The sequence below is a fragment of the Euprymna scolopes genome, chromosome 29, assembly GCF_053919585.1.
Source record: "Euprymna scolopes isolate OS-2025 chromosome 29, ASM5391958v1, whole genome shotgun sequence".
Classification (NCBI taxonomy): domain Eukaryota; kingdom Metazoa; phylum Mollusca; class Cephalopoda; order Sepiida; family Sepiolidae; genus Euprymna; species Euprymna scolopes.
Genome location: NC_136510.1, coordinates 93,655,635 through 93,675,634, shown reverse-complemented (window position 1 = coordinate 93,675,634; position 20,000 = coordinate 93,655,635). Strand labels below are relative to the sequence as shown.

At 36.8% G+C, this 20,000-nt stretch overlaps 1 protein-coding gene across 3 annotated transcripts in view; it reads left to right on the top strand.

Annotated features, from left to right (window-relative positions):
• Positions 1-2,740: 2,740 nt before the first annotated feature.
• Positions 2,741-20,000, top strand: part of LOC145252783 (E3 ubiquitin-protein ligase PDZRN3-B-like) — a 703,291-nt gene continuing 686,031 nt past the window's right edge. The window contains exon 1 of one of the 3 annotated variants that reach the window (XM_080112724.1): positions 2,741-5,880. In XM_080112724.1, coding sequence (XP_079968850.1) covers positions 5,005-5,880 — 876 coding nt within the window. In that variant the 5' untranslated portion in view covers positions 2,741-5,004. The remainder of the gene's footprint in view (positions 5,881-20,000) is intronic. The other 2 variants (XM_080112723.1, XM_080112725.1) reach the window with 2 other exon arrangements.

The following is a 20,000-nucleotide window of genomic DNA, read 5'->3' as shown; positions in this document are numbered from 1 at the left end:
ATTTTATAAAAGAAACCATATGTTCTCTAGAGTGCAATGTAGAATAACATATATTTTGGACGAAGTTGAAGTATGGAGGCATGTGAAGCTTCCTCCTGGGCGATTACACGGATTTTGATGGCAAAAAATATAGCAGTGTGAAATATTCGTTAATAATCATTCAATCCCGTGGAACGTCGGGCCTCCCTGCAAGTATATATATATAATTGTTAATATTTTTTTTAATATTATCTATATATTAATACTGTAGTACCTGTGTGGCGGCTTTTGGATTATAAATTATTCGATCGGGAGATCGTATTTTTTAAAAAGGGGGATAGAAAGTGATAACATACTACGAACATTAAATGAGTATATAGATACGCTAATTTTATTTTCGTTGTTTGTTATCACTAGGACTGTGACAACAGCATATTCTTTTCATTCTTTTGACTCTCAAGTATATATCCGACGCAGTAAGACACAGTCAATCAACCGAGAACCACATCAGTCTATATGAAAACATATTAGATATTAACGGATATATACTCGAGAGTCAAAACAAGGAAAATAATATGCTGTTGTCACAGCCCTAGTTATCAGCTATCCGACTTTTTAATAAATAGGATCTCCCCATCATCGAATACGCAATGTAAAAAAATTACAATAAAAATTTTTTGTTGCTTTTAGCCGACGTAAAACTCAAATATACATTCTTGGTTTTCTGACTGGGACCCAAGGGTAGGAGCTGTTCTGTCTAAAGATGGTATAATAATATTGTTGGGTTTCCGTTCACGCCGGGCGTCCATACGATGGGAATACGTCACAAACTCCTATAAGGATATTGGAGATAAACCGTAACAACCAGATATATTCTGACACGAAATTAACTATATTACTTAGATAAATACTTTTACAGTTTTAACAAAAGGGCTACAATAATATTGCAAGGTATCTATTCATGCTGAGCGTCTACAAAATGCCCAGCAGCAAGATATTATATATAAATGATGCCACTGTGGAATTTCCACAGGTTCTGATAGTGGTTATAAAGGCCCTTTAACAATTATATTTGAGCCCTCTAACGAAATAAAGAAAAAGTAATCAACTCATGCGCAAATGCAACATTCCGATCTCCGGTCGTTGAATACTTTCTGATTATTTACTATGTATGCTCGCCGACCTGGATTGTATAGATACTTAATTTCCTTCTTGTGTTAATTGCCGGTGGCTTTGAAGTACGATGCTAGACTATGAAGCTACTGTGACTTTGTTATTGTCTTCGAATCTCCTGACTAGCAGTAATAAGCACTCCTAAACTGATGACTGCGTAACCACAAAACATTGATGTATGTAGGTATAAGAATAACTGTAAGCGTTCCATATTACCTAGTTCTACTCACGTACTGAACACCGTATCGGTAAATCCTAAAAAACAAATACATAAAATTATATGCAAATGCATGAAATAATAAACTATATATCTCTAAAAGCGAGAATGTGTGTGTGTGTGTGTGCGTGTGTATAAGAACACTTCTCAACCTATATACTCAACGGATTTTTGATCTAAAGACTTGAAATTTGGTATATAGGGTATGTAAGCGCGTGGAAAACTTTTTATTTGGTTTTCATAAAAAAGGACTGTTAAGGGGTTAAAATTGAAAAATTAATACCTGAGGGTCGTCAAATTTTTATCTGTTTGCTAACTGTTTAACGAATGCGCATGTGTGAATGGTTCATATGGCAGATTCTTTATGTTAAGAATAAGTAGGTCTGAAAACACTTTATAAAGATTGTGTCAAGCTGGCCTAATGGTTATCGTACTTAACTCACTGTAGTTAGGTTTTGGTTTCGATCTGAGTTCGAGTATTTTTTTTTTTTTTTTTTTTTTTTACTTACAAGAAGTGAACTGCTTAGAAAAAAGAACATAATATTCATATGCACATGTCTACGTTTCTGTATGAATAAAGATATATTTATGCTGGCTGGCTGCTAGTAATAAGTGTAGTATCTGTTCCGGCAAATACTGCAAGCAAATACCATATGTGTTGTAGCCCCACATATAAGACCTTGGTCAATGTAGGGGCAACCCTTTATACAAATTGACATTATCCAGCTCCCTTACTTCCCGGGGAGTTGGTTTCCATTTCCCCTTCACTCCTCACATTAAAAATCGGCCTTGTGCCTAATTTGCTCGGTGGGGGAGCAAATAAATACCCTGCTAGTATATATATATATATATATATATATATATATATATATATATATATATATATATATATAGTATACATTTCTCTCTCTCTCTCTCTCTCTCTCTCTCTCTCTCTCTCTCTCTCTCTCTGTTTATATATATGTGTGTGTGTGTATATATATATATATATATATATATATGTTTGTATGTATGTATGTATGTATGTATGTGTGTATATATATATATATATATATAGAGAGAGAGAGAGAGAGAGAGAGATAGATAGATAGATAGATAGATAGATAGATAGATAGATAGATACCCTAGGTATTCTATGTGGGTGTGGGGGTGATCTTCATTATAGATTGGAAGATGTAATAACTCTTTCTCGTTATCTAACGAGACGAGAGATCAGATCCAGTGCCCACTGCCCCAGTGCCCCACCCCAAAAAAGAGAGTATTCTCTATGTGTTCAAAAGCTACGGTGATCGAGCCCGTCGGCACTCTCCGATGTGGCGTATCAGATAACCGGCAATTCACCCGCCTCTGACGGAGGACGTAACGCCTGGGAAGATAGTCTCCTGGAATCGAACTTAATCATCTCTAACTCTAATATAAGCGCGAAGGCCGAAAATCAAATATTTACCTATGTACTGACTGATATCGTATACAGCAGTCAGCACCTGGAAGGAAATCGACGCGAAGCGGCCAGCCGGACGCGGTCTAAAACACGCTGAGTTCTGCATTTCCAAAAATAACAAATACACGACGGCAGGCGCACGTAGAGACACACGTCGGAACAGAGCGATCCAAGCCTTGCACTCCTTTCTCTAACCCTTCTGCTTCCTCGGATATTACGCAGTTCCCTTTTTCTTTTTTTTTCTTTGCTTCTTACGCGCGGCTAATATTACTATTACTACTACTATTGGTGTGCCCGCTTCTATTACAAGTTGTATTTCAACTGCTGCTCCGACATCAAGACCCATTCATTCGATCATTCATTCATGGGCTCGGCTAGTGTATAATCATTCGCGAACTTGTCGGAGTTTTAGCGATAGCTACGACTCCTCAAATCCCTTAGCTTCTTCAAAAGGAACACATACAAAAACAAAAAAAGACGAAGGATTATTTTTTCAAAATTTCTCTAAATCTCTCTCTTTTTTTTTTACTTCAAGTGAATTTTGTCTCTTTCTTTTTTATTTATTTATTTTTATTTTCTATTATATATTTTTTGTTGTTTTATATAGATATTTATATATATATATATATATATATTGAGAAATCGATTATTCTAAATTTGTTTTGGTACATCCTTAAAAAACAAAAAAAAAAAAGAAGTACTCCGTGTTTTTTTTTTTTATAGCATAAATTTTTGAATTGAATTATATATATAATTTTAAATAAACATAAATATAATTTATATAACCATGCACGTTTTTCAGCTATTAAATATCTGACACGTGCGTTCTGTTTCTTTAGACATGCGTTTCCGCCAGTAGGTAAATATCAGCCGAGTAGTGCTCGTAAACATTAACAATTTATATTTCACCAAGTTTATTACTATAACAGAGATACAATCTTGTTAAAATATTACCAATCTTGATGCCGAATAATAGCAAACATTATAAAGCTATAACTAGAATATAATCAAATAATTACGAAGTTATAGATAAAATATTACGAAACTATTGGGATTCTGTTAAACATTTACAAAGCTGTAATAAAAATAGTATTAAATGTTTACAAGCTATGACCAGATTTCTACAAGGATTTTATCTAATTATAGCTGAAAAAGTAATAACCAGGTTCATGGGTGTTATTTTTCTTTATTCAGTCTAAAACTATTAATAATAGAAGTTTTAATCGATCCTTTATAATTATATATTATTCATATATACACACATGTACGCACACACACACATTTATTTTCGTTTGTTTAAATCTTTAATTACTTATGTTATTGTTTCTTTGATATTACGTCGACATTTTTAAAACTTATTTTAATATTATTTTCAAGTTTATTTGAAAATTTATTTTAAAATTTTGTTTTATTTCCTCTCTCTCTCTCTCTCTCTCTCTCTATCTCTCTCTCTCTCTCTCTCTCTCTCTCTCTCTCTCTCTCTCTCTCCCATATTCTCTTTTTTTTTCTTTCACTTTCTAAATCGCGCGGATTACCTGATTACATTGGAGTACCTTGTCATCAAAATGGATTGAAAGAGTAAAAAAAAACAGGAACAATAACAAAGAGTTAAAGAAACATATCGGCAAGCCGATAATACTGCATTATAGGAGTGATATTTTTGCTTTCTTTAATTAAGCCAAGATCCTTAAAAAAAAAAAAATCGCTGCAATCTGCATCGGAACGCCGGTTTTCCCAAAAGGAAAAGAAAAATACACAGACAGAACTTCCTCTAAACAAACAAACAAACAAACAAACAAACAAACAAAAAGTGGCATCATCTGATATCGTTTGTTTTAGTTTGTCTTACGGCGTATCAACCTTTTAGCGGTTATTTCGGTACTGGATACAATACCTATTTGTAAATGCTTGCGTGCGGACAACGTATAGTTATTGGGTCACAAATACGTGTAGTATCGATAAATCCGGATGTAAACAAAGCCGAGCTCTTCAGAATGTATTGGAAAGTATATATGAATGTTTGTTTATCCGTGTAAAAAAAAAAAAAAAGAAACGTTGAATCTAGACACAGACACACAGACAGATTGAAATTCGTTTCACTTTCATTTTCCTTTTTAAAATAATTACATGCGCTTATACTAAAAACATCAAAGAGTCGTCTAGACGGTTCCTTAAAAATTTATTTAATAAAAAAATGGGTTTTGATGTGGAAAAATTCGTTTCGAACGTCGAAGATGAGAAAAAATGCAAACTTTGTCTCGGGGTTCTCGACAACCCCGTGCGCACGCCGTGTGGACACGTGTTCTGTTCCGGATGCATTTTACCCTGGGTCGTCAGACACGGCTGTTGTCCAAAAAGGTGTCCCACCGACGAGGATCTTTGCCCGGCTGACCTTGAAGCCGTGCTACCGCTGCGTCAGCTCATCTTGGACATGCAGGTGAAATGCGAATTTGCGGAGCTCGGCTGCCAGTCGGTCGTACCCCTAACGGTTCTGGTGCCGCATTCCCAGGACTGTACCTACCGACCTGTTCCCTGCCGCAACCCGGGCTGCCCTCAGACGGTCAGTCTCGGACAACTGGTGGCCCACGAGACAGACGATTGCGATTGGCGACCAGTGGGCATCTGCCAGCGCGGCTGTGGCCTGGTCTTGTTACAGAGGAGCGCCACGGCGGGCCATGAGTGCGTTGAGGCGCTCAAGTGCCAAATCGGCGAGCAGGAGATACGGACCGGCTCGTTGGAGACGGAGATGCGCCGGCTGCAAAGCCGCTTCATGAAGAGGGAGAAGTCGCTGCTTGCACAGATCGCCACCCTGCACGGCAATGTACAACTGCAGGCGCTCAAATTCCAGCAGAGGTTGAATAGCTATCGCCTGCAGCTGCAAAACATCTCACTCCTCTACTACAATAACAACAACAACAACAATAACAATAATAAAACCAACAACAACAACAACAATAGTATCCTATATAATAACAACAATAAATACAACGAATACAGCGTCCTCGACAATACCGACGATGACAGAGGAGGAGGGGACGGTGGCGACGAAGGCCACAGTCATTTCGAGAAGGTAAGTTGTTCCACTACTCATCCTTTCTCCTAATATTTATTATTATTATTAATATTTATTATTATTATTATTATTATTATTATTATTATTATTATTATTATTATTATTAACTCACTAGGTGTTTTCACAAAGGCCATCACTAGCTATCACACAGGTCATAAAGGATCTCTCCTTGAGAACAACCTGTGGTGCTCCCTAGAATCTGAGTAATAACAAGTCTCTTCAGATTTGCAATGTTCTCCACTTAGCTCTATAACAACACATATGACTTTGCATTATCGCAACCGACGCTTACCTTTGAGCTTTCACTGGCAACTGACATTGGTATTCCCTGGGGTTCGAGCGGCAAAAAGCCTCAAGAAAGCCCCACTTTTCTCCGTACTCTCCAATGAAAGTCTGACCCTTCACAACACTTTCCGATGTAGACGCAACCATGTTTTTCTTGGGGGGGGGGATAATATTTTACAGTTTCGGTTCTCTTGGTTCACTGTGGTTGTGTTCTTTCTGTTTTTCTTTTATCGTTATCATTATTTACATTCTCCCACTAGTCATCATCAAAATTTACTCAATGAGAACAACCGGTGGTGTTCCCTGGAGTCTGGGTGACAACAAGACTCCCCACATTTTCAGTACTCCCCACCTTATTCGATAATCTTTGCAAATGACTTTGCATTGTCCAACAGCCGCTTAACATTGATTTTTTGTCGCGACTGACTATTGGTCTTCACTTGAATTTAGGTGCCAATACGCCTTTCACTCTAAAACGTCGAACTACTCTTCACATTAATCCAGTGGAGGTCTGGTTAGTACTCTCTCTCTCTCTCTCTCTCTCTCTCTCTCTCTCTCTCTCTCTCTCTCTCCTTGGTCCTTTCAGCATCCTTAACGACTATTTTGTGTAATATCAGTCGAAGCTAATACCTTTTTGAGGGTGGGGGCAATTTATAAGATTTCTTACATTTTCATTTTCTTTGGGTTCATGTTGAGTTTCTTTCATATTATTGTAACCCACTAGGAGTTCTCACACAGAGTATTTATTAACAACAATCGGCGGTGTTCTCTGAAGTTTGAGCAACAACGAATTTGAATGGTAATAATCCTTCCGAGTATTTTAATTCTCTTAACAATTTTTCCAGTTTGGCTGATGCTCCCTCTCCTCCTTGACACTTCAAGATCGCCCTGTGTTGTATCAACCGAGGCTGGTCTCAACACATGCATGTATGTATGTATGTATGTATGTATGTATGTATGTATGTACGAGGGTAGTCAGGTTATGTCATATGCTACTGGTACCATGTAACCCAGTACTACCTGCCTTATGGTCGGGTCAGCGGCGACTAAACTGGTTCCCCCACTAGACTTGTTTGGTGAAGAGGGCGGCTAGTCTCCCTGAAGGATTAAAAACAAGACCTTTCAAAGGACGAATGAACCCTTTTTCGGGGTCAACGGCCAACTAACACCGTGTATATTTGTGTGTATGTATATATGTGTTGGGGTGGAGAGGGCTCCCGTAAGCCGTAGTGAAGGTAACCTTTCTAGGAGAAGCAAATCTCTGATTTAAAAAAAAAACATAAAGCGGGAGACCAGTACCCGCATTAAGCTGGTCTGCAGTTTTATTTGTTGCTGGCTATCTTGCTCTTGCTTGTTGCTGGATCTCAACATTTTGAACAGAGAGAGAGACTTAACTGTCGTACAAAGCTAAGACTCTGTAACATCGTCTGTGTAGATACTCCCTCAGGCATTTGGGCTTATGGACTTTAAGTGTCTAATGGAGTGGCACTCGTCTGACAAGATGTTGTTGCAATCATCATGTACGAGGGTAGTTCCAAAAGTAAATCTTCTTAATTTTTAACTCAAAAAGTTAAAGAGCTACGAAGACGGGAGTAGTACGATTAAAATGAGCACCAGAAATCATTTTTCTACATAGTCACCACCGTCCTCAATACACTTACCAGCGATGAACGATGGCTGTGCATGGGCGTCTGGGTCGTGCTTTGTCATGCCAGAGGTGGTCTCAAAAGTAAAGCCTCCTATTTTTTCGAAACCCAAAAACTTGAAGGGTCACGAATAGAGGAGTTGGTGCAATTAATACGAGCGACCATTTGTGTCCCGGAATTTATTTTTCTAGATGCCCTTCACTATTCTCAATGCACTTTGGTCAGTAATTCAATGATGCAACTCTGGTTCTGACAGACGCATATGACAGAAGGTGCTTTTTAGAGTTTCACACCGTCAATATCTGCAGCAGAGAGATGAACATTTCATGTCATAGATGCATTAGTTCAGTCATCATGACAATGAAATTTACAATCCCCTTTGATCCCGTGGAGCAAAAGAAAAAATAGGAGTCATTACTCTTGGAATGCCTCTCGTATGTATGTATATATTTTCTATTAAGGTTGGGTGGGAACTTCTATCCGTCTCATTTTTCCGTGGCTTGTGTGATATTCTTCTGTATTTGTTCTTGTTTTATTTTTATTTTATTTGTTTTATTAAGAATTTATCACTAATCAAGGCCTAAAATCTACTCGAGGATAAGGGTTAAATAAATGTCGAGAATCTGCTTATTTACAAGGGCGGCTCAAAAACAGTATATTCACATTAGACTTGAAAATGACCATGCTGTATGTAGCTGAGAAGCAGCCTAGCGGTATTGTGTTCTACAGATAGTGAGTTCTAAGAAGAAAAAATAGAAGTTTAAATCTAGGGGAGAAAGAGAGAGAAAGGGAAACCATCAACAGTGGTTGTAGCTGGACCTGTTTTTGTTGATGCTTTGTAGAGGAAGGGTACCCATATATTGAAGCTCAGTCGAGCACCTACACCGAAACTAACGAGAGAGTAGAGAAAGACTAGTATTGTCTTTTCTGCGAGAAAACGGTAGCATGGGGTAGACAAGGGGGCATCGCTCACTAAATTTCGAAGACGGTTTTGTACTCAATAAGGCAGGAAAAGGTGCTCTGAGCAGCACCTTCTCGGGTGTAGCAACAGTATCTGTGTATATATATATATATATATATATATATATATATATATATATATATATATATTGCTTATTTTCTGTTGTTATTATTGTTGTTGTTAGTAGTAGTAGTAGTAGTAGTAGTAGTAGTAGTAGTTTTCATTGCCGCTTCAGGAACTGGCCAGTGTTATTTTTCAGTATTCTTCATTGAGGTTTTTTTTTTCGTATAACCTCGAACAGGATACTTTTCACCGAATGCGATATCTATATTGTTATTTATCGATTATTGATCACTTGATGGCAAAAAAGGCGATGTTCCCTGGAATCTGAGTCACAATGTGTCCTTACAGTACCATGCTCTCCGCTTCTCATTATAGTAGTCGCAAATCACTTTGCGTTCTCGCAACAGCTGTTTCTACATTATTATTATTATTATTATTATTATTATTATTATTATTATTATTATTATTATTATTATTATTAGGAGTAGTCACACAGACCATCATCAAAGATTACTGTAAATAATTAATTTTTTTTTTTAAATTAAATTTGGGTTTATCTTAAGTAGGGCAGCCCTTGGAGTGAATGTGGTATTGTGGTAACTGAGATATTTCTAGTTAAGAGTAGGATAGACAATTTTAATTATTTGAGATCCAGGATAACCAACAACATCCATTACCCCCACACTTTTAGTTGGCCTTGTGCCTAATTTGTTCATTATGTATTTTTATATGTTGTGCACATAAACATTTCAAATATTTGTCTTCTAGGACAAATTGTGGTGTTCTCTGGAGTCTGAGTGACAACAAATCTCCCCGGATTTCCAGTACTCTCCACCTCTTTCGATAAACCACGAACATGTTGACCCTCACTTATTTTGTGTGGCGCTATTTTATGGTGATATACACAAAAAATTGTGGGGTGGGGGCGATAGGCAGAGGCAATAGACAAGGGCACATAGGGGTTAACTCTTGTGTCAGTTTTCATGATTTCATGTAGTGTTTTTTGGTCTTTTACATCTGTAGCAGTTTTTATATCGTTATTATTATTGTTGTTGCTGTTGTTTTTGTTGTTGGTGTTGTTGTTGTTGTTGCTGCTGCTGCTGCTGTTGTTGTTGTTGTTGTTGTTGTTGTTGTTGTTGTTGTTGCTGCTGTTGCTGTTGCTGTTGTTGTTGTTGGCAACGATGACGATGACTTAATAGGAGTTTGCACATTATCAATCATCGCACACTGATTATAACCGATAGGATTCACTGGAATCTGAGTGACAACAAGTCTCCCTAGATTTCCAGCATTCTCCATCTTCTTCTTCGATAACTGTTGCAAACAATCTCGCGTTATTGCAACCACCGTTCACCACAGATTCCCCGCTGACTACAACCGCTGGGTTTCTTTGGACTTTGAGAGATAATAACCCTCCTTAAGGTTCCGGTATTTTTTACGCCATCCATGTGGAGGTCTGGATGGTGATCTCTTTTCGATCTTTCCATACTACTGACCGTTCGTGATCATTTTGTGTGGCACGCTTCGAAGCTGGAGTGACCACACATGTACGTGTGTGGGGGGGGGCGATGGTCAGTGTCAGACTATGGAATTTGGGGATATTTTCATTTCCCTTGGATTTGTATAACGTCTTTGCTATATATTTTGTTCGATTTTCTATTTCAACTTAAATGCGTTTCCAAGTATTTGAGGACTGTTCCTAGTGCTCCCAAGATTATTGGTGTTATATTGACCATCTCTTTGTCCCATATTTCTTCTATTATTATTATTATTATTATTATTATTATTATTATTATTATTATTATTGTTGTTGTTGCTGTTGTTGTTGTTCTTCTTCTTTTTCTTCTTCTTCTTCTTCTTCTTCACTAAAAGCGTTCACACATGCCGTCATCAGAGATTTCTCTCTGCCAACAACCTTTGGTATTCCCTAGACTCAGAGTGACAACAAGTCTCCCCAGATTATCAGTACTCACCACCTCTTTCAATAACTTTTGCAAATTTGTTTGCGATATCACAATAGCCGTAGACCATTGATTTCTGGTTTTTAGATACCACTGCTCTTCGCTAGGATTTTAAGCCTGCGCAAGGCCCCATTCTTCTTCGCAATTATCTAGTAGAGGTCTAGTTAGTGCTTTCTCTCCTCGGTCTTTTCACCCTCCTTGACCCTTCTCACTTATTTGCGTGGCACAAAACAAAAAGGGAGGCGGGTTCGGTTAAATTACAATTATACAGTTTAAGTTTTCATGATTACATGTGGTGTTTCTTTGTGTTTTACCTGTGCAGCAGTTTCTATATGTCCGGTTAGCACCTGTGGAGCATGTGTATTGGTTTCCACATTTAAGAGTTTTCCTTAATATTTTAGCCGTTTTCATTATTTTTAGCCGTTTTATCTTCGCAGCCATCCATCTGCTTCTAATCTCTCCCATTATTATTATTATTATTATTATTATTATTATTATTATTATTATTATTATTAATAGTAGTAGTGTTGTTGTTGTTTTTATTATTATTATTATTATTATTATTATTATTGTTATTAATATTGTTATTAATATTGTTCTTATTAATATTATTATTATTAATAATATTATTATTAATAGTAGTAGTGTTGTTGTTGTTGTTTTTATTATTATTATTATTATTATTATTATTATTATTATTATTATTATTATTATTATTGTAGTATTGTCTCCCTCTGCACAATGCCAAACTGTAAAACAGCACCATCATTTCTTCTATTAAATTGTATTATCTTTTAGTGCTCAATTAGTGCGAAGTATTATATGTTCTTTCGTCATATCATCCTCTCAGCAATTACTTCTGTTTTTGATTTTGGAAGTGTGGTGGGGGGCAACATAGTACTTTTACCCTGCTCATGATATTTAATAATAATAATAATAATAATAATAATAATAATAATAATAATAATAATAATAATAATAAGATTAATAATAATAATGTTGTGATGTTTCCTGGAGTCGGAGTGACAATAAGTCTCCGCAGATTTCCAGTACTCTCTACCTTTCTACTCGATACGTTTTTCAAATTAATTTGCTTTACCATCGATTTCTCATTGGTAATGGCCATTGGTCTTCATTGGAATTTGAGCGGCAATAATCCTCCCCAAGCTCCCAGTTCCCTTCGCACTCGTCCAGTGGAGGTCTGCTTAGTGCTTTCTCTCCTCAGTCTTTCCATCCTCTTGACCCTTTGACTATTTGATGTGGTGGCAGTCATGCTGATGCCAGTATTATTGGGGGGGGTATGGAGAGTAGGAAGAAGCGTAAGAGGAAAGGAATGGGGAAAGGGAAAAAGGAGGGATAAGGGAGAGAGGAAGGGAAGGGTCCCTCTGGCAAGCTTTCCAGCTGACTACAACATGGTCGTCTTCAAGTCCAATGTAAAAAAGTTCTTGACGTCTCGCTTACTTATATAATCAAATTCTAACCAAATTCCACAATCGACAATCACTGTGGTGTTATCTCAATCACTTGAGTGTAAGTGACTGAGACATTAAACCCTTATCCTCGAGTGGCCTCCCGGCTTGATAAGTGGTAACTCCCTTATAACAAAAAATACAGAAGAAGAATAGTATGCTACAAAAAATGCTAATATTTACTTTTTTTTCATCACATGAAGATGCGACACAAGGTCGGCACGTGGGAAGGATCAAGCCAGTGTCCATAAAGAAGAAACACTACTATAAATTGCTTGAACGTCCCGTCAGCATTCCGCTGTCTGGCCACCTCAGAAAATAAGCATTAAACTTACTCCACCCAAAGAAGAGAAGAAATATGTGGGGCGGCGTATCCCGTAGAAGATAGCAGAACCAATATCACAGCCCGAGAGATAAAAGACCACCGAAATGATCCAATTTATCCAGTCCCCATCTGATTGCTTGCTGAGACCAGATCATCGACTCGTATTCAGATGTTTACGATCTCAAAGTAACTAAAGTTGTAGAGGAACGAGTCGTAGATTCCTCTATATATAGTTGTCCAAGCCCTAGTTATGACAAATGTTTATGAGATGTCTCATATGTAATAACACATGTTTATGAGGCGCCTTACATGTGAAACATATGTTTATGAGATGTCTTGAGTGTTATGACACATGTTTATGCGATATCTTATGGTCTGACACAAGAGATATCTTATATGCCATGGTACATGTTTATGAGATGTCTTAAATGATATAACACATATTATCTATTAGATGTCTTATGTTATGACACAGGTTTATGGGATGTCTTATATGTTATGACACATGTTATGAGAGGTCGTATATGTTATGACACATTTTATGAGATGTCTTTAATATTATGACACATTTTATGAGAGGTCTTATATGTTATGACACAGTTAATGAGAACTCGGACATGTTATGACACATGTTAATTAGATGTCTTATATATTATGACCCAGGTTTAGTCTTAAATGTTATGACATATTTTATTAGATGTCTTATGTCTTATGGCACATGTTTATGAGATTTTTTTATATAGTATGACACACATTTTGTTTTTGTTTATTACAAGAAACTAGCGGACTGATTACGCAAGACTTAACTAATCCGATATCAGCTGACTCATAAAAGATTGTTTGTGTGAAATGCGATCATTTTCGTGATGTTCTTTTGTTGTTGTGTTTTATCCATTTAGTATAACATGTCTCTTTACTTATTCAAACATTACTGACTATAAAAACGCATGATTTCTGCAGATTATAGCCGAATTTTGTATTTATTTATTTTATGCTAGCAGGGTAAACCGCCTTTCTAACGACGCAAGCATCACATAATGATAGATATGTTTCAGCTGGGGACACGGTCAGAATTCAGCTTCCTCGGGCCATCGTATTAACTGAAACTGCTTCAATGGATCCAAAGGTTTGAGGATGTTGGATTTCGAACAAGATTTCAGTTAAAACACGTATAATACCCTTTATCTTGAGTTGAGCATATTGGGAAGTGATACACGATATACCATTGGCGTATTAAGCGATGCTCTTTGTGTAAACAAATCGAGCTCAGGTATTCGGATGATGTCAAAACATCGTTAGTTCACTGCCCGCACAGAAGCTGCTGATTGACGTAATGGTTCAAAGTTTGGTCTGTCGTGCAGGCGGTCGGGTGTCGACCCTGGCTTGAGGTAGTTGCCTGTCTAGCCGCACTGATGAAACAGCGAAACAGTACTGTCTGTTGATGACTATAAATATATATATATATATACATGGCATAATCACGTCTAGACACCGGTTCTCTATCTATTGATTATCTATTATCTATTGATTATCGAAGTTAAGCAACGATCACCATTGCCAGTACAAGATGAATGAGGATTTGGGAATATTAGGCGCAATATATATATATAAATATATATAAATATGGGGCCGAGACGTAGAATTTTCAAGGGTAGTATCTGGAGGCTCGTTTAAAAACACTAAGAGAGATGCACCATCAAGGAACAGGGAAAACTCTGATGTAGAACCTGATGTCTACTGCCTGCTCTGCCTTGTGGGAGTCGTTAGCAGTTGTTTAAAAAACTATGGATGCTCCTACACAAAAAAAACCGTCATTATCCGTGTGGATTTGAGACAACTTAGTTGCCTGAAACTCATACGTCGAGATTCGACAGTAGAGTCAAAAAATTATAAATAAGTATTTTAATATCTACTTCATTAGTGTTTCATGTTTACGCAAACTTCAGTGCAGGAGATGACGATCAAGGCTGTTTGAAGGAATGGAACCCTATCACGAAGCCGGATATGACTTCATTAGTAAGAAATATATCCCGGGAGTTTCGTTCACCGCCCCGAAATTAAGGGAAATTTTAACATTGATGAAGCTTAACGTTTAGTTCAGACGATCTTAGCATGATCAAACATATATATATATATATATATATATATATATATATATATATTTATATACCACAATCAATATATAATTATACGGCAAGAGAACGAAATTGCGTTTCATCTCAAACGGAAATGCCTTATTGATCTATTTAATCATTCATTATTTGATGATCGATCTCTTAATTTTTCCTTACCTTTTTTCCCACTGATTTTCTGTTTGGTCAGTTTTATTGAAATGAATAAACATGAGACACTGATCGACAGTTTCGGCTGATCAATCATTTAGCATTATAGGTGTGTACAGCTCATCGATTATACGATGCCAATGATATGTTAACAAAAACATCGTTGAAAAGTGTGTGAAACTCACTGCATAAAAACCAGCACCCTCACATCGTAACTATTTATCAAGGCCCAGAGAGCACTCGAGGATAAGGGATAAGAGTATACAGTAGTCAATTGGACAATATAGTAATCGTTAGTAATGGAAATTCTGTACATTTGTTAACTTAAGTGGAACGGCTCATCAAGTACTTGTTTACGTTGGACTTGAAGACAATCATATTGTAGACAGCTGGAAAGCAGAAAAACGGAAGACAATTTCACAGGCGTGCAGTTCTAAGAAAGAAGCTTTGTTCATGGAATCTACATTTAGGTTTAGGTACAGATAAAGAGTGGGGGAAATTATTGATAGTATTTTCAGTTAGACGAGTGTTTCTTGTGAAAGTTTGGAGAGGGGGGACCATAGATTGAAGCTCAGTCGGGCAGTTGCCATAAAAATATCGATAAAGCAGAGACAAACACGCAACATTTCTTCTGCGAGATAGAGGTTTCAGGGAAGTGAAAAGAACATCCACGAGGCTGGAAAGTCTATTTTGAACTCTATCAAGGAAGGGTAAGTCCTTTCTAGCAGCTCCTGCCCAGATGTGGCAACAGTACTCCATCCTTTGACGTACCTGGCTCTTATATAGATAAAGAATTGCATCAGCAGTGAGATATCTACTGAATCGATAGAAGAATCCAACCATTTTTCCAGCGTCCTGGCGTGGTTTCGTAATAACAAAACCAAACCTGGATAATTATCAGACTCATTGTTAGTTTTACTGTTATACCCAAAGTAAGGGCACGATAGAGGACCATCTCCTTCACCCAATCTCTGTTAAAGGGAAGACTTCGTTGGTTCAGAAGGAAAGTTCGTCTACGAACCATTAGCTCCAGAATCAGATCAAGGTTGGCTAAGACGGCCAAAAGACTAGCTGAAGATTTTGTAACACAGCATTAAAATCGATGTCGAACCGAGCTGAAGTCCACAGGACTACAGTGTTCACCGCTTGTTCCGGAACTTGCTGCCCATCAATATTTTGGTCGCTGCGAAGCGTCGTGTGTTTTACGGGAGGAGCTAGCTCAATCCTGGGTGAGTGAGGGTTTAGTAAGAGTATTTAATTCTCTCCCACAGCAAAAATTGTGACAGAAGGGTTGGAAAGTGGGATCGAGAAATCAGTGACCCCGAGCAGGGGTACTCTAACCTGCAAAAAGCACTTGGGCAGTCCCGTCGGCATTCCCCGCTAAGGACGCTTCATACGATTAGCAATGAACTAAACATTGTCAAAGTGAGAAGGCAAAGCCTGGGAGAGTGAACCTTCTAGAACTGCACAGAACCAGTATTACACCGCAATCAACAAGGACCAGGTCATTACAGGGATGGTTTAATGTTTGGAAGAGGGCGAGGATTAGCCGGCTTGCATCCTGGGTGAATGACGCCTAAGGTCAAGTCAAGTCACGTATTGGTATTCTGTTATGGAAAACCTTTCTCCCTTATAATAGTGTATATTTCCACAAATCTCATAAAAACTAATTTGTTATTACGAAACCACGTTATCTGTTTTATTTCAGTCTTTATTATTAATTTTTTAGGGTGCATTTTTTTTTTCTATTTTGCGTAGTTTTTCTCTTGCGGTTACGGGTGGTGAAGATGCAAACTGTGGAATCGGTTATTCCAAGTTCGAATTCAGTTGGATCTAGTGAATGTTTATCCCCCATCCCACACACATACAGATGAATGATTTGACACAAGGTCCGGAGAGTTAAAAAAAAAATGCCTTGGAAATCCCGTTGGCATTCGGTGAGGCAACCTCAGGCGATTAGTATTAAACTAATCCCTTTTTTCAAATACAGAAACGAAGGTCTAGCACATGGGTTTTCAACCGGGGTCCACATGGACCCTAGGGATCCATGAAATATTTCTGGGGGTCCACAGAATAATTATTATTACTTATTATCATTATTATCATAATTATTATAGTTGTTGCAGAATACTTTATTTGCATTAAATTAGTTTTCGTTTAAAAATAAAGCTTAATTATATAACATTTCTTTGATTATTAAAACCTCAAAATTTATATTAGTGAAAAATAGAAGATTGTCTTATGACCAATAGTTATGAAAGGGTCCACCAAGATAAAAAGAAAGGGAAAAGGGGTCCATGAGTAAAAAAAAAAAGGATGAGAACCACTGGTCTAGCATGATATCACATAAGGGTCTAAAACCGGTAAAAGTATTTGCTGAGGGGTGAATTTGCAAGGTGAATGTCGAACGATGGCATTACGAATACGCATGCGAAACGGAATAGCTATTGGTTGATGTTTTAATTTTTAACTTTGCAGCAAACATATTTCCATCGCTCAGACATTAACGTCAAAGGAAAAAGCAAATCGTAAGCTAAACGTTTTGGTTTCGATTCTTGGTGGTGGCGAACGAGTCATTTTTTGCAATTTTTAATCATTATTATATATCAGGTGCAATATAATATTAAATAGGAAATCTGTATTAATAAAATATCATTTTTAAGCATATTTTACGACCAGGCAATGTCCTGCGGCCTTCTAGTATATATATATATATATATATATATATATATATATATATATATATATATATATATATATTAAGTAAAGTGATTAATATCAATAAAATAAAAAGCTATAGCAAACATCTAAATGACTACTTTAAACACAGTTACTGATTTCAAAAAAAGAAAAACTAAAAGATTCATCTGCCTTACTTTTAATGCTAGGTTTATTTATGGTGTCTTTTAAATTCAATAAAAAATCCTCCTGAATTTGCTGATGAGGAGACCGTGCTTACCAAAAAAAAACTATATATAATTGGTCTACATAACTTCATGTATACCACAAATAAAAAGCACGGATTTCCGAAACGATCGTACAGATAATTGACTTTGTTGTTGTTCCTTCTTATGAAACTGATTTTTAATTTAATTAAAATTTGATTTTTAAATTAAAAATTTTTTTTTTAAATTTTTAAATTGAAAATCACTTTACTTAATATTGAATTAGCTCTAGGACATTTAACTATCGAGCTTATTATATATCTAAATTACAACGAGCATTTCATGTATTTTAATTAAACTAGTAATTTCACTGTTACATTAAAATACACTTAGCTCTTTAGACTATTATTCTAATCTCCTTTAAATTATATATATATATACATATATATATATATACATATATATATATATATATATATATATATATATATTCCAGGTTAATACAATTCAGAGGTAAATATCCAATGAATTTAAGGAGGTTTATTCAAGAGTGCTCAATACCAAAGTAAAGCAAGATATACTTCTTATTTTTTTATATTTTTTTAATCCCATTTTTACCCTAAACAAGGCACAATGCCACTTTGATGAACATAAGTTGCAGGGATAGTATGCAGCAAGATGTCTGTTCACATTACACTTGAACTTCTGCATATCAGTGCAGTTGGGAAAACCGGAACCTGGAAAGGAGTTACGAAGTCTAGCAGTTCTGGGGAAGAAACTCTTAGAGTAGAAGACCGTCTTACTTCTAGGGATCTTAACTGAGTATCGGGTGTGTTGGGGTATTTACGTCGAGCGAGTACAAAGTCTTTTAGTTCGTTAGAGCATTCACCATTCAAATACTTGTAGAACAGGCAGAGAGGTGCACCATTACGTCTATGGGACAGAGGTTGAAGCGTAGGTGACAGTTCGGGACCTATCGGGTTGGCGACTCTCTTTTGAACCTTGTACAGGAGTAAGAGACTAGTAACTGATGCACCAGCCCAAATGTGACAACAATACTCCATACATGGGCGATTAGTGGCCTTGTAGAGGTAAAAAAATACTTTCAGATGTAACTTTCTAGCTCTCAATCTATCTGTTCCAACTTATGTTCCCTGTGAACGTTAAGCCGAGGAGTTTGAAAGAAGTACTTTCAGGTAATGTATCTTTAACCGTAGCTATTGGTGGTTGAGAAGGTTTTTTTACATAATAGTGATGTCTTTAGCTCGTAATAACTAGTTGACTGAAACAAACTCGTGAATATGTAGCGATACTTAACTGTTTAAGTACAAATATATAAAAAAAAAGTATATATATATATATATATATATATGTGTGTGTGTGTGTGTGTGTGTGCGTGCGTGCGTGCGCGTGCGTACGCGCGTGCGGGGAGCATGTGAGGTGTATAAGAGAGATATGAAAACAGAGATTGCGTGCGATGTAATAGTTCCTATTTACAATGCCTCCCCACAGGACAGAGTTAGACACCAGGGTCGTTTTTTAACGTATGTAATAGTTGGATAGATAGATAGATCTAATCTAATATATCGCATTTACCGCAACGCCATTTTCTCGTCGTGTCTGAGCGAATTCGCAGCAAAGCGTCAACACGCCTGATGTAATAAAGAAAAGCAAGTCGTTTCACGTTGTGTTTAATGACGGACGCCAACGACGACCTCTCTATGGATGAGAGTAAAAAAAATAAACAACCAGGACTCAACCAACTGCAATCCTCCGCATCTTTTGTGAACAGTGAGAGTGGGGGCAGGAGGATCAGCGTAAGATATAAGGAAGAGGTGAAGTGAGAGAGAGGGAGGAAGAGAGAGAGAGTGAGAGAGAGAAAATATAGGAGTGAGAAGAAAGACAGAGAGAGTGATAGATAGAGAGAGAGAAAGAGGGGGCGAAAGTTATCTGGATACCCATACTTAATAAGAACCTCGGTATAGTCTGAATTATCCCGGCAGTTTATGTCAAACGCAAGATGATGCCGAGACACGACGCCAATAAGAATAAGATCACAGTAGTCAACGTCATTAAAAAAACTTTATCATTGGTTTGCTTATAATATATAAATATATATATATATATATATGTATATATATATATATATATATATATATATATATATATATATATATATATATATATATATATATATATATTGTTTAAAATATAAGTTTCCACTGACACGTGTTTCGTCC